The sequence below is a fragment of the Gigantopelta aegis genome, chromosome 10, assembly GCF_016097555.1.
Source record: "Gigantopelta aegis isolate Gae_Host chromosome 10, Gae_host_genome, whole genome shotgun sequence".
Taxonomy (NCBI): domain Eukaryota; kingdom Metazoa; phylum Mollusca; class Gastropoda; order Neomphalida; family Peltospiridae; genus Gigantopelta; species Gigantopelta aegis.
In genome coordinates, this window is record NC_054708.1 from 66,800,957 (window position 1) to 66,815,461 (window position 14,505).

Consider the following 14,505-nt stretch of genomic DNA (forward strand, 5'->3'; position numbering starts at 1 on the left):
TCACAATGCATAGTAATAAAATGTTACATTTTGAACATGTGGATGTGGTTAACATGCCATCGTCCTTTTTAAAAAAACAAAATGGTAGTCATTATCGCACAATGAGCTTTTTGTTTTATCTGAAAGAATATACACACCTTTTATGCTTCAAATTTGGTAAATAGCTAGGAATAAGGAGTTGATATCGTGTATAATATTAACAAGACAGACATTATCTTTCGTATATATTTCCATTTTCTAGAGTGGTTTCTTACCGTACAACTCCATTCGTTTGCTTGTTCTACCCATGGAGTTAGATGCAACGCACGTGTACAATCCATAATCTTCTTTTCCAATGTCTTTTATGCGCAAACTCAGTGTTATTTTATGATCTCCTTCGTTGAAAACCTCCACGTTGTGCTTGCTGCTCTTTGAGAGTTCTCTACCCTTGAATTTCCAAACACTAACCGCTTGGGGATACGCTGTCACGATGCAGTCTAAAATGGTTTCCTTTTTCAGTACTTGGCCTATGCGTTTGTTAGGTAACCGGATTTCTGGTGGAACTGTAAAAAATATATATACGCAGAAAAAAATATATATCTCTATCACTGGATCGATGTCGGCTCTTTCGATGTTAAGTGTTAAAATATGACATTTTCAGCCTTCTGGTCATAGTAAAAGGGGGAAATGAGGACCGTAGTTTCGGTGGTTGAAACCCTCCTACTCAAAGCAAATGTTCTTTCTTTAATACATTTTCCACGGGAACATGATTTAAACCTCCTTAGAAATTTTGTTCGCCAGTCTAGACCCCCCTACAATCACACACACACACACACACACACACACACACACACACACACCACACCACACCACACCACACCACACCACACACACGCACACACACACACACACACACACACACCACACACACGCACGCGCACGCGCACACAAACACAAACACTCACACACATCACCTTCAAATTTTCCTGCACTTGCGCCTAAAATTCCGTTTAGAATTAGAGTAAGGAGAGCCACTTAGCTGTCAAAAATTACTTGATCTACTACCTGTCAATAACCACTTATAAATTATTAATGCAAGTTCAGCGAAAATAAATGCATGCACTTACATTCTATGGCTACCTCCAGTTCTCGTTTATACGGTGGTGGTACTCCATTGTCAGCCACACATTCGTATTTTCCCGAGCAGTACCGAGTCACGTTATGAATTTTTAGTATTTCTCCGGAAAACCCTATTCCTGTAAATATTATTAAAAATATCAGTACTTCCATATAATGCAATACGGTTAAACAATTTTCCAAGCTGGACATGTAAAACTTTTATAATTTTGTTAAATAAACAGAGATACATGACAGTTTCCATTTAATAGACCATAAATAGTATTTAGGGTTAAATACACATTATATTTATGACCATACCATAATTCTAAAATGCTTTATAAATTCTACTGTTCTGCGCGCTTTTCTGTTCGGGAGAGCAATTATCTCATGAAGTAGAGACAGCGGGTTTCCTCTCTTTATATCTATGTGGTCCTTAACCATATGTCTCACGTCATATAACCGTAAATATAATGTGATGAGTGCGTCGTTAAATAAAACATTTCCTTCCACAGAGTATACTTCTGAACGGCAAAACCGTAACACATCATCAGGGCCCCGTTCCACGAAGCGATCTTAGCCCTAAGATTACCTTAAGTGCATAGGGTAGCTAAAATCGCTTCGTGGAACGGGGCCCAGGGCTGTATCTCTGCACAATGCAGAGTCAAATGGGCATTTAGTAAAATAGTGGATGATTCCATGTATCTCTATCCTATGCCTCGTCTATAGGAGGACAGCAACTCCCGTGGAGATCCTTTTCTGGTGGTTTCACCCCTCTTGCACCGCCACAAAGAGGACTGTCACTCCTAGACTGGGTTACTAAATCAAAACCAGCCCCGGACAGAGCTCATCAGAATAGGTACAGATGTGATGACAAGCACTCATAAATCACTGTCATAGCAGTGATGATATCAGGTGTTCGCGAAAGGTGAGCATATCCTTCCTCAACTGTGGCACCCGTCATGAGTACTGCCTCGTTTGAAACAGCAAACATTGTTTCCAGCCCCCCCCCCCACCCCATAGTCTGCCGAGGTCCATCCGTGAATGTGTAAAAAAAAAAAAAAATAGTCCGACGATGTGACAAATTTACTTTGGGCCGTCGATTACGCACCCTCCCCCCCCCCCCCCCCCCATATGAATTTCTGCGTCCGGCCCTGGTTTCCCACATACATATGAAGGAAACAAACATGTTAAAGGCCATACTGTACCACTAATATCCATCTACTGCTAACGTGAAAAGTAGTTACTATTAAATACTCCATATGGACATCTTAAATGTAGCGGGTTTCCTCTTTAAGGCTATATTTCAAAATTACAAAATGTTTAGCAACCAATAGCCGATGATTAATAAATCAATGTGCTCTAATGGTGTCGTTAACCAAAACAAACGTTGTGTATGTGCGTATGTTTGAATGGACGGACGAGCGGACCAATAAATGCATGGAAGCATGGATGGATGGATGCATTCATGTAGCATATATACTTTGATACTTTGACACACAACACAATTACTCTAACACGGTAATATCGGTCTTATTTCCTACTAATACTGTCTCTTTTATACTCCTTATTCCGTGACAAATATAGGTTTCTGAGCATCTCTGATATGAAACGGTCAAGGACGTTATGCTATTGTTACGGAAAAACACCTCTAATCAAAAAGCTGTTTTTGACTCGACGGTGAAGGCCAAAACGCTGTTGTTAGTTAAAGTAAAATCCATTAACACAATGCTGGTATGAATGGGATCTGCCGGCGAACGTCCTATAAATAGTACTTTCTGTAAAAACAACCTATATAAATAAAGATAGCTTCTGTCGTCCTGGTGGTCTTGTACTTGTATAAAATGTCATCCATATATAACATTAATTTTATTCGTAAAGGGCACTTTTGTTTTGGGTTTTGGGTCATTTTGTTTTGTTTTGCTTTGCTTTGTGTGGGGATGTCTTTAGTATTGTTTATGTTGTAATTATTGTGTATTTATTGTTGTTGTTGTTGTTGTTGTTGTTGTAGTAGTAGTTATTGTTTATTTGTTGTTGTTATTGTTGTTTATTTGTTGTTGTTGTTTTAGTTTTGTTTGTTTGTTTTTCTTCTCCTTTTTTCTCTTTGTTTTGTTTGTTGTTGTTGTTGTTTTTTGTTGGGGGGGTTGGTTTTTTCTAAACCTTTATTACCCCCAGATCACTGGCAATGTCAAGGTTGGGGTGCCTTGAATTATCATCTTACAATATACAACAATAATAAAATTATAACATGATTATGTGTACCTGTATAACGATAAGCTAAAGGTTTTATATTTCATATTATGTATATACATACGTATTTTTAAATGATCTGAGGGTCAAGAATGATAGGTGAAACGAGCTTGCATTGGAAAAAAAAAAAGAGGAAGGGAAAAAAGAACATAAAGAAAGGTTTATCGACACCCAAAAGGTTTTGTTGTTGTTGGGTTGGGTTTTTTTTTACTGTTTTGAAGTGGGGGTCTAATGTTTTTTTAACGAAGAAGAGGGAGAGCATAAAAAAAATAAGACTTATGATAGGGGGACAGAAAAATGGAGAGGAAGGATAAAGATGACGAAAGAATAGTTTCTATCCAAATGATGGGTGTTTCAAAGATGTAAGATACGTATACTAGAAGTTGTGTTATTTGTAAGTACAATGGGTTTGAAAACAATAACAAGAGGACTAGAGAAATAAGGCCTTTAAATGACTAAAGTTGTAAATTAGACCATTTACTTGTGAACTGGTCTTCTTTTCCTGACAATATGAATCTTTCAATATTTCTATGATACTTTATTATATTTACAACTTCAATAAAATTTAGAGAATGATTTGTATGTTTACAACTATAAATGTACCTTTTCACTATTAAAGTTAAATGATTTAATAAAATACTTAAGTGTGGACCTCCAAGTAGTATTACACATATATCTAAATTCAAGGTAGTACCTGTTTTGATCACAAACCAATTTTTAAAGTTTACCCACAACTGTCTTGTGTGATAACAAGTGAAGAATAAATTGGTTTTTTGTTTGTTTGTTTGGGGGGGGGGGGGGGGGGATTTTTTCATTTATGTTAAGTGGTGTTTTTAACATAGACTGCAGTAAAGATTTAGTATTTACTATATTAACTATTTACAACTTTAAAAAAAAAAAAAATCACGACATATATTATTAGAGATAACAGCATCCGGAATAACATTACAATTAGTATTCATTTATCGACAGTTTACTCAATGAATCTAAAAGTACAACACACATCCTATCATGTTGCACTGGTAATTCCATATCATGTTTCCAACAACACAAAATTGTCCTCACAATTTATGGCTTAGTCAATTTCAAAATAAATATAAAACATTTTTCCGCAAAGCAAATAAACTACTTGGATGTAATTAGTATCGGTTTTTCGGTTTTTCTATAAACAAAGGCAATCGTCTAATAACACATGTCAATAATTTGCGTCAAACTTTAGAATGAAATGATGGTATAATGGCGAAATGAAATTCAATAAAATTACCCTCTACGACTTTCCGCTGTTCAAATGCATAAATGCAAAGAAAACTACAACAACAATACTGAGTCATATGGTAATACGTCATTTATAATATCCTAGAATATCAAAATGCAAGTCCTTGTCTAATGGGTGAAATTAGTATGTGCATATCACCCACAACACTCCGTCAAAGAACATTTTGGAAGCTTCTTGTTTTTTTATAAATTCTAGAATATAATTTTCGTCATTAGTAAATCTGAATGACAAAACCGTATTCCGAGATCAAAATCGTATCTTTGCACGCGACAGAGTAGACAGGATATTTATGCAAAGTCATGATTGCTTCCATGCTCCACTATCATGTGCTCGTCCTTAGGGGGATCACCACTCCCATAGGAGATTGCAAAGACTAGCTAAGAAAACCCAAAAGTGCACAGGGTAGAGCTATATGGAATATATACAACTGTGGTGGTATGCACTCATGAATCACTGTTGAAACAGTGATAATATCAGCCCCAAGTTCAGCCAGGAAATGTTTTGCTAACGTTCGTGAACTATTTGATTGGTTCCCGAAGTGCTACAGTAATTCGTTTTACTGCATAGCGTAAAAATAGTCTAGCGAACGTTAGCGACAAGCGGTTGACTGAACTTTCGCGAAAGTAGAGCATATCCTCCCCCACCGGTGGCACCCGTCATGCGCACAATCTACAGCCATCAAGTGGAAATATACAAGAATTTCAGCAAAAGATACATTCCATGAGGCCACGTATTACGACCCCAAACCATTTTCACTTATGCATAATTCTGCATTCATATATTATTTTTGTATTAACCGAAATTATACCGACAATTAAATTGGTTCAGTAGTTAGATAGTGGATGTATACGGAGTACCGTGTACAGCCATGAGAACAAAATATTATTCAGTAGACTATAAATAAATGATAACAGTTTATAAATTCCCTATAGATCCAGTTTACTAGAAAACTAAAATAAAATGTGCATTTAAATACGATTAGGTCTTACTAGATTTCTTTGTGCAGAACTCACTCTCTTTTTTACTGCCGATGTCCGTCGGTAGTTTGTACCACGTGACCGTGGCGGCGGGAATTCCCGTGACGTTGCATATGAGCGATACGGACATTCCCTCTTTGACGACATACTTGCTAGCGAGATTGGAACCCAGAATTCGAGGTGGAACTGCAGTAAAGAACATGTTCAATATATATATTATAATATATATCCTCAAAAACCAGGTTTTAAGCATATTTTAACATCGTTTTCGACTAAAAGTTATTTACAGCTGTAGCTGACTTACCGACTTTACTTGTAGCTAACTTACGCGTCACAGACCCATGATTGTCAGGTTAACTATACGTCACAGTTTAATCGATTTCCATCGTGTAGTTTTTCATTGGTTACATGGCACTGGTTACCTCGTCATCACCTAGGATCAGCCAGTCGTATGTCTTGAAATTGTTAACATACGTACGTGTGTTAACAACCCATGTGTTATCAAAAATAATGCATGGTGTTCTCACCAACGGGAGTGTAAGTGAACGTATTTTAAAACGCTGTAACATATACCTGAATTATTGACTTTCAAGCTTATCTTAGATTCACAGTAACATGTTAAGAGAGTTCGGTGTACGCCTATCCAAAAACTGTAATGTATTCTTGGAATATCGGCCACCAAGTTTACCAGGATAGACCCAAGTTTTTAAACACTACAACGTATTTTTCACTATCAAAGCCGCTTTTAATAATTTGAATTAGTATAGAAGTGCTTACATTTTATTATTAGAAAATTCATTTTCGAACACCTGAAGTGGTTCTGGTCATCCTGATTTTGTCAATATCCCAAATGCATTTTTCATAATTCTAAAAACGCACGTTCGTCTGAGAAATAATGGTTATGGAGACAAGCTTTATTTTAGACGGTATTTCTCTATTTAAACATCACAGACTTTAACTTCTCTCTGGTGTAACTATATCCAAATGCGTTGCAGATTTGTAGATTAACTAAATTTAGTGTCCATGTTTACGGGCTGAAACTAGGGTCTGCGCTTTTAAGAATGACAGGTTGTTGCCAGGCTCAGTTTGGTGTACGCTTGTTAGATCACAGTAAGACATATGTCAATGACTCATGCATGGTAGATTGTCTGTTGGTTTTCTTTTCGCCTAACATTAAACGAATCTTATATCATATTATAGAAATCAATCAAACGGTTTGGGAGCGCTCGCCGTCTTGAACACGCCGTTGGATTATCGACCTCCAAACTTACCTAAGACGTTGAGAACGACGGTCTGTTTCTGCACTGGCTTGGTGTTCACTTGACAGATGAACTGGCCCTGGTCGTCGTGCTTCACGCCCTCGATGTGTAGGTTCCAGTTACTCTCGAACGGACGCTGGATCGAGTACCTCTCGTCGTCGATAATCCGTTTGTCCTTGTACGCCAGCGTCGTGGCCCATTGGTCCGTCCACACTACCTGTACAGTACAAACATGTTAATTGCACAACTATACAATACAGTTTGGATTGTCCTTGTACGCCAGCGTCGTGGCCCACTGGTCTGTCCAGACTACCTGTACAGTACAAACATGTTAATTGCATCACTATACAATACAGTTTGGATTGTCATTGTACGCCAGCTTCGTGACCCACTGGTCCGTCCACACTATCTGTACAGGACAAACATGTTAATTGCATCACTATACAATACAGTTTGGATTGTCCTTGTACGCCAGCAGCGTGGCCCACTGGTCCATCCACACTACCTGTACAGTACAAACATGGTAATTACTTCACTGTACAACACAGATTTTCTTTGTACAGCATCACGGTGGCCCCCTGGTCCGTCCACACTACCTGTACAGTACAAACATGGTAATTACTTCACTGTACAACACAGTTTGGTTTGCCTCCTGAATTAAAGGGGAAGTCCTGAGTTTGCTGCCATTCTAAGATATTTCCGATAAATAGATCCTTTTTGATGGTTTAATTACATATTAAAGGGGCAGACCCTAGTTTTTAAACACTACAGCATATTTTTTACTATTGGAGCTGTTTATGATCACTTAAATCAAACACTACTTATATTTTATTGTTTAGATTATCCATTTCCGTAGAACCGAAGTGTTTCTGGTCATCCTGTTGTTTCTAATACCACAAACTGCATTTTTTATATTTTTAAAAACGCACGTGCGTCTGACAAGTAGAGGTTCTTCATTCCAGTTCTACTCTTATTTTTAAGGATATTTCCCGGTTTTAACGCCACAGACTCTTCTTTCACTTTGTTGTAACTTTATCCAAATGTGTTACAGGTTTGTAGATTAACTAAACTTAGTGTCCATTTTTACAAGTTCAAACTAGGGTCTGCGCTTTTAAATTACCCAGTTTAGAATATTAGTCTCTGTGAATATATAGCATGCTTCTGGTTAGCCTATTGGCTATAGTACCGTCGCTTAATCTTCGTTTAGTTCGTCATACATATTTTTCCTTACGTACAAAATTATTATGAGTTTTGGGCTATTACAAACATTAGGATGACCAGAAACACTTTAGATACATAGACATTGACGTTCTAAAGAAGAAAATGTATTTAATATGGGATTTTAATCGCCAAAAATACTCTATTTGTTGGAAACATATAACAATGATAACACACTTTGGACAGTACGTATATAAAAGAGAAAAACTATATCAGATTTAAGAATGAACCTCTCATTTTAGAGATCAAATGGTAGGAGTGGCGATATCTACATTCTCAAATCCCATGACATCCGAAATCAACAAGGTACGCCTTACTTAATATTCATAGTCGTTTTAAACTGGTCAAATGTGGTATCCTGTTATTTGTTCAAACCCGATTCTTATACCGTCTTTAACCAGAGGTTAGATTATCTGTGATTGAGCTGCGGCTAATTGGAAACGTTGAAACTGGTCTATGACAATTGGCGACGGTTCTCTTTGACGAAATGGCATTTCATAGTTCATTTATTTCTATTGCATAGCAAGTTTTACAAAATGTTCGATGGTTGAAGGTCCCAGTCAAGGACTGAGTAATATGGAGTATTATATGATTGAGGTCAAAATAAAAATTGTTTTAAATACTCAAGGTACTTATAATAGTTAGTGGTGGGTTGTTATAATACAGTTGGAAACTATTATTTCTAATAAAAACAATACATTGACTAGACGTTGTTTTGTTTGATTTTTTAAAAAGTGAGTTATCAACTCTGTGAAACCTTACCTTGTGTCGTCCCAGGTTATTCACTGAACACGGCAAGATGGCGGTGGTTCCCTCCACCACGGTCACGTTCACCACCGGGACCTCAAACCGAGGCAACACGCCCACTGCGACTGAATAATTAAAATTAAAAACAAATGTCATTTTGGCGTTCATCTTTCATAACGCTAATTACTGTAAATACATAGAGGTTGTAAAAACAATCACACATGGGATAGTCCAAGAGCTACTATCTTCAATTTGTGTGGTACAATATAATCATACCATTAAAACTTATATGGCATTATGTTTCCACTACCTTTAAATGTCTGAAATTACAACTACCGCCATATCACAAACATCGTGCCATTATATATTCTAAGTCAGAACCATTTGATTAAACTTGCTGTTTTCCTCTTCTATTTGCCTAGAAGTATACAAAAACTGTCTATAAAACGTGATAATTTTTTTTTTATAAAATTAAGAGAGAAGTCTGACCGAAGAAAATGGACCGATTTTAAGCGTCGGTAAAACATTGTGACCTTTTGACCTCTGGTGACCTATTTAATCAACCAATCATATAGAAATGCAGATCAATGATTACTTCATGTTATTACCTTCAGTGTGAGTGGTAATATATAATCCTACCTTTAAAACTGTCAGAGTTATATGGCATTATGTTTCCCCTACCCTTAAATATTGGAAATTCCGACAAACTGTTATATCATGAAAATCATGCTATTATATAGGATATATCAGAACCAGTTAACTAAATATGTTGTTTTCCTCTTCCATGTACACAGCAGTATACAAAACTTGATTAAAAGATTTGATAAACCACATTTTACCACCCTTAATTCCTCCATGGCACAGATTTTAACACTGCTATTAAAAACATCAACATTTTTAAAAATTGGAATAGATTTGGCAACTAAGAAACCCCATTCCATAAACTACATATATCAGGGTATTCAAAAATACCATCAGACCTTTTGCACCTTTCGGTTACATACACACACACACACACACACACACACACACACACACACACCCCAACCCAGCTCTTGACTGGTGTGAGCCTGGTCAACTATAGTTTAACATTAATTTATGTGATGTAAATTGTATCATGTAAAACCGACTCGCTAAGTCAGTACATGTAGCCATGACAAGAACCACGTTTCAAATGACAGACTGTTTCAATATACAGAGATCCCCCTTGTCCCCGTCCTCAGTACATGTGCTAGGATTTCTCCAGTTCCGATGGAGTTTCCATATCTAGCATATCAAAGATGGTGGTGTGTATCATGTGTGATATGTCTGCATTAAAATATTTTACTGCAACCATGTCAAATTATTTATATAAAAAAAATTCACTTTTCCCTTTCATTTCTATCCTTTGGTTTCTCTCATTAAATAATATGCTTCTGATCTGGCACCTCCTCCCACCTCCATCCACATCACGGTCCTTGCTCTTCAACGGTGACCGCGATAGGTGTGTTTCTTTTGTGACCATTTGTGCAACATAATATCTAGCATTAGCTTTAGCAATGGGTATGGCCTGGCCACGTCTGACAGTTAGTAAAAAAAAAAATTGGCAGGTCAAATCTGGATAAACAATTATTCTAATGATTTTCAATACCAGCCATCTTCTAGGTCAGTCGGTAAAGCACTAAAATTCCACACTCAGTCGGTAGTCACTGTGACGAATGCCACACCATCCTGATATAAAACTCACTCGATCATAACGACAGCATTCAAAATCGTTTTCTATATTTTATCATTATTTATATGGATTAATTTGCTGACTTGTGTTTTGAAAATCTGATTCCTTTATGTATTAAAATACGTTTTGCGTGCAATAGTAATGTTGCTTTGATTCAGATGGCTACAGACATACAGAGTTAATAATCTGAAGTCATATATATTTAACCTGTAAATCTTCTGTGCTGGGTATGCTTTGATAAAATCAACTGTTGCTGCATATTTACATTTGGCTGTGTAAACTTCTCTACCATCGGTAATCAAACGAATTCCGGATTATATTCTACATATCAAAAGCAAAAAATCCAATATTAATATTAGAGATTCTGTTCAATCTATTCACTTTTTATATAAATAATAACATCCGTTTAGACATTGACTGACGTGCGCTATTGAGTCAATAAAGTAGAATTAGAGACGAGTTTATATTCGGATTAAATCCTTTTATTGACGGGCAATTATTTTCAGTGTCGGAATACAAACAACTCCTGACAGAACGCGTTTTGTCCGCATTACCTCTCATTACGCGTTGCGATCGTCTGCTCATTCATCCGGGACTTAATTCAGGCAGCTATTTTTAACTAAACGTTTGCTAGAATTTGCTTTTGACTGGTTTTTATTTACATTTCCATACTTATGTTTTAAAATGTGTCATGTTCTTTGTATTATTCATATATATATATTATATATATATATATATATATATATATATATATATATATATATATATATATATACGTTTAGCAAGCGTTAGCGAAAAACGGTTGGCTGAACTTACCCTCAGATTTGTTGCGCAAAATAAGCCAGTGATACCCACAGCGCCCTCTGAAGATGTTAGTTTGATAGAGTAGACCGGTACATGGTAGATGAAGACTGATAACTCGGTCGTTAATTGATGTTATGATTACTAAGTATGTTCTATCGATGATATTTTATCTTGGAATCATGATACTGTTGCTAATATACAAAGATAAATAGCTCGTGGGTTCCCTCCCCCACAACTAATGTAGTTAGGTTAGGATACGGTGGCGGGGGGGGGGGGGTATTTACTTGATGGGTTTTTTTACGTTGTTATTTGTCGTTGTTTTCTTCGGGTTTTTCATTTTGTTTTATTTTTTTATTATTATTTTTGTAATGATGTAGTGGGAATACATTAATGTTCGATAAAACTAAATGATGTGCTGCTTTGAACTTTGGTTCTAGCTGTGAGTTAAATAAATCTGGAGTAACCTGTGATGACCTTCAGCATGCTATTCTACCCATATGGGAAGCGGAATTAAAGCTCAGTGATAGTGCGCCAAACGTTTGGCTTTACTTCCAGATTTCTGTAAGCTACCATGGTACAAAGGGAAGTGCATGTCTTTTACAGGTTGTTTTTATGAGAATGGCGAGGCGGGACGTAGCACGGAGGCAAAGCGCTCGCTTGATGCTCGGTCGGTTTAGGATCGATGCCCGTCGGTGGGTCCATTGGGCTATTTCTCATTCCAGCCAGTGCACCACAACTGGTATATCAAAGGCCGTGGTATGTGCTATCCGGCCTATGGGATGGTGCATATAAAAGATCACTTACTACTAATGGAAACAAGTAGCGTGTTTCCTCTCTATGACTGTATGTCCAAATTACAAAATGTTTGACATTCAATAGCCGATGATTAATAAATCAATGTGCTCTAGTGGTGTCGTTAAACAAAACAAACTTAATGAGAATGGCGAATACGGTTACGGGTACATGCTTTCCTTGAAGTTCTTTCTTGTGAAAACAAAAATGAAATCATTGATCTGTAAAAATATTTGATCTGCGATATGTTGCAGGGCCCACATTGGATACAAAATATAATACAATACATAGAGGATATTTCATGTGTTTTTTTTGTCAAATATGATTTATATCTCATCGGGTGAAGTTTGGATCATATCTCACGAGTCGCGCTTGCGCGACGAGTGTGTTATGATTCCAAACTTCACGAGATGAGATATAAATTATATTTGACCAAACAAATGTTTTGTTTTTTTATTATATAACTTTTGGCAATTTACCTTTATTTTTAAAATGCCAGTAGCAAAATTGTTCCGGCTTTCTTGCAGTGAAAATAACACTTTCTACAGTGACGATAACACATTTTAGAGTGAAATTTTCACTCTAAAATATGTTATCGTCACTGAGTGACTGATGTTATATAATAAAATTCAATACAAAATTGAATGTGTGACTGTCACGTCGTTAAATGGTGCATGGGGGTCGATACACGAAAATCAGAAAATTGTCATTAACGCGTCTGGTCACATTGGACATTGACATTGGTACGACGTCGCCTCATGCACTCAATTGACTGATGTGGTGGTAGTAGCGTCATGGTGTGGACAGGAATTCATGACATCGGACAAATAACCTCACTTTTATCATTCATGGGAATCTGAATGCCCAGCATTACAGTGACGAAATCATCACACCAGTTGTCATTCCGTTCATATAGCAGCATCCAGGCATTTTGTTTCAACAAGGCAATGCACGCCAACATTCAGCCAGACAAACGACTGCACTTCTTCAGAGGTATGGGATTTGTTAGGTCGTAGGCTGCGAGAGATCCACCGTCTTATCAGAAACATGAGCCGATGTTGTACCGCTGTCAACATACAATGTCCCATTGCACCATTGCAAGCACCATACAATAAATAGTCGTATCCCCACCCCCACCGCCATGTTTCAGACTTTTAGACCCACCTCTTGACCAGTAGTTGATGGGGGTTTCGTGCTGTGGACTCGTTCAGAATTCATTCATTCAAAACAAACTGCTACACAACTGAAACATCAGTTGTAGTATAATCTTCTTTCTCTTTCTTTTTTAAACCTTTATTGTCCCAGATCACTGGCAATGTCAAGGTTGGGGTGCTTTGAATAATACAATTATAACATGATTGTGTGTATATGTATAACTAATTGTAAGATAAAGGTTTTATGATAGTTCATATATGTATACAAAAATATATATATGATATATATGGTAGTTACATTAATTTCATTTTTTGTCATACATTGCACAAGCATATCCATATTTGTTGGGGGTTTTTTAATGATCTGAGCGTCAAGAAGGATAGGTAAAACGAGCATACAGGGGAGAAAAAAAGGAAAGAGCGAAAGGAACGGAAAGGTTTGTCTATCAACACCCAGATGCTTTTTACAACATTACTGCTTTAAGTGTGTGTTTAATGTACATGTAATACGAACAACACTTAGAAATATGAATGAAATATGATAAAAATAGGCGAGGTTCAAAAAGATGTATGACAAACAGTTATATTTCCAAACAAGCTACAAAGTGGTTGGGGGTTTGTTTTGTTGTTGTTGTTGTTTGTTTTGTTGTTGGGTTTTTTGTGTCTGTTTTTTTTTTTTTTGGGGGGGGGGGGGGGGTTGTGTGGGTGTTTTTTTTTTTTTTTTTTTTTTTTTTTGGGGGGGGGGGGTAAGCAAAAACTATAAAGAAAGAAAATGAATGAATGAATGTTTAACGACACCCCAGCACGCAAAATACATCGGCTATTGGGTGTCCAAAAATGGTAAATGCAAAAAGAAAGTGATCATCAATATCAATATAAAAGTTCAAGAGGCAAATAAAAACACAGTGTAAAAATGTGCAAAAAATACAAATATTACAGAGAGATAAAACTAACATTTAGAATAAAAGTGAGTATCACGTAAATATTGTAATACAAGTCCTGAATGGAATCAAAATGGTTATAAAGAAGAAAGGGTTACGAACACTATAACCAGAAATATTTAGGATTGCCACTTTCCCCAACGTTCGTTGAATTTGTCATACTCACAATTTTTAAATAAATATATCTTTCTATTCGTAGCATAATCTGCTGCAGCAAAATACATATAAATTATTGCATACTTATGAGTGAACAGTGTAACCTATGTGATAGCAACGTG

General features: G+C 36.6%; 1 protein-coding gene across 1 annotated transcript; it reads right to left on the bottom strand.

Moving 5' to 3' along the window:
- Positions 1–237: 237 nt before the first annotated feature.
- LOC121383757 (lachesin-like) lies at positions 238–11,125 on the bottom strand. Its single transcript, XM_041513853.1, has 8 exons — positions 11,091–11,125; positions 10,260–10,381; positions 8,838–8,947; positions 7,303–7,362; positions 6,870–7,074; positions 5,635–5,784; positions 1,107–1,235; positions 238–542 (listed from the first exon to the last, which is right to left on the bottom strand). The coding sequence occupies exons 1-8, from the start codon at positions 11,123–11,125 to the stop codon at positions 238–240; spliced, it is 1,116 nt and encodes a 371-aa protein (XP_041369787.1).
- Positions 11,126–14,505: the final 3,380 nt, after the last annotated feature.

What these genes read in the sequence shown, in the direction of transcription:
- LOC121383757 (XM_041513853.1), bottom strand. Translation starts at nt 11,125, where the DNA reads ATGAATGAGCAGACGATCGCAACGCGTAATGAGAG. An exon ending in ATCGCAACGCGTAATGAGAG is followed by an intron (nt 10,382 to 11,090) that starts GTAATGCGGACA and finishes ACTAACTGTCAG; the next exon opens with ACGTGGCCAGGCCATACCCA. An exon ending in ATAACCTGGGACGACACAAG is followed by an intron (nt 7,363 to 8,837) that starts GTAAGGTTTCAC and finishes TGTACTGTACAG; the next exon opens with GTAGTGTGGATGGACCAGTG.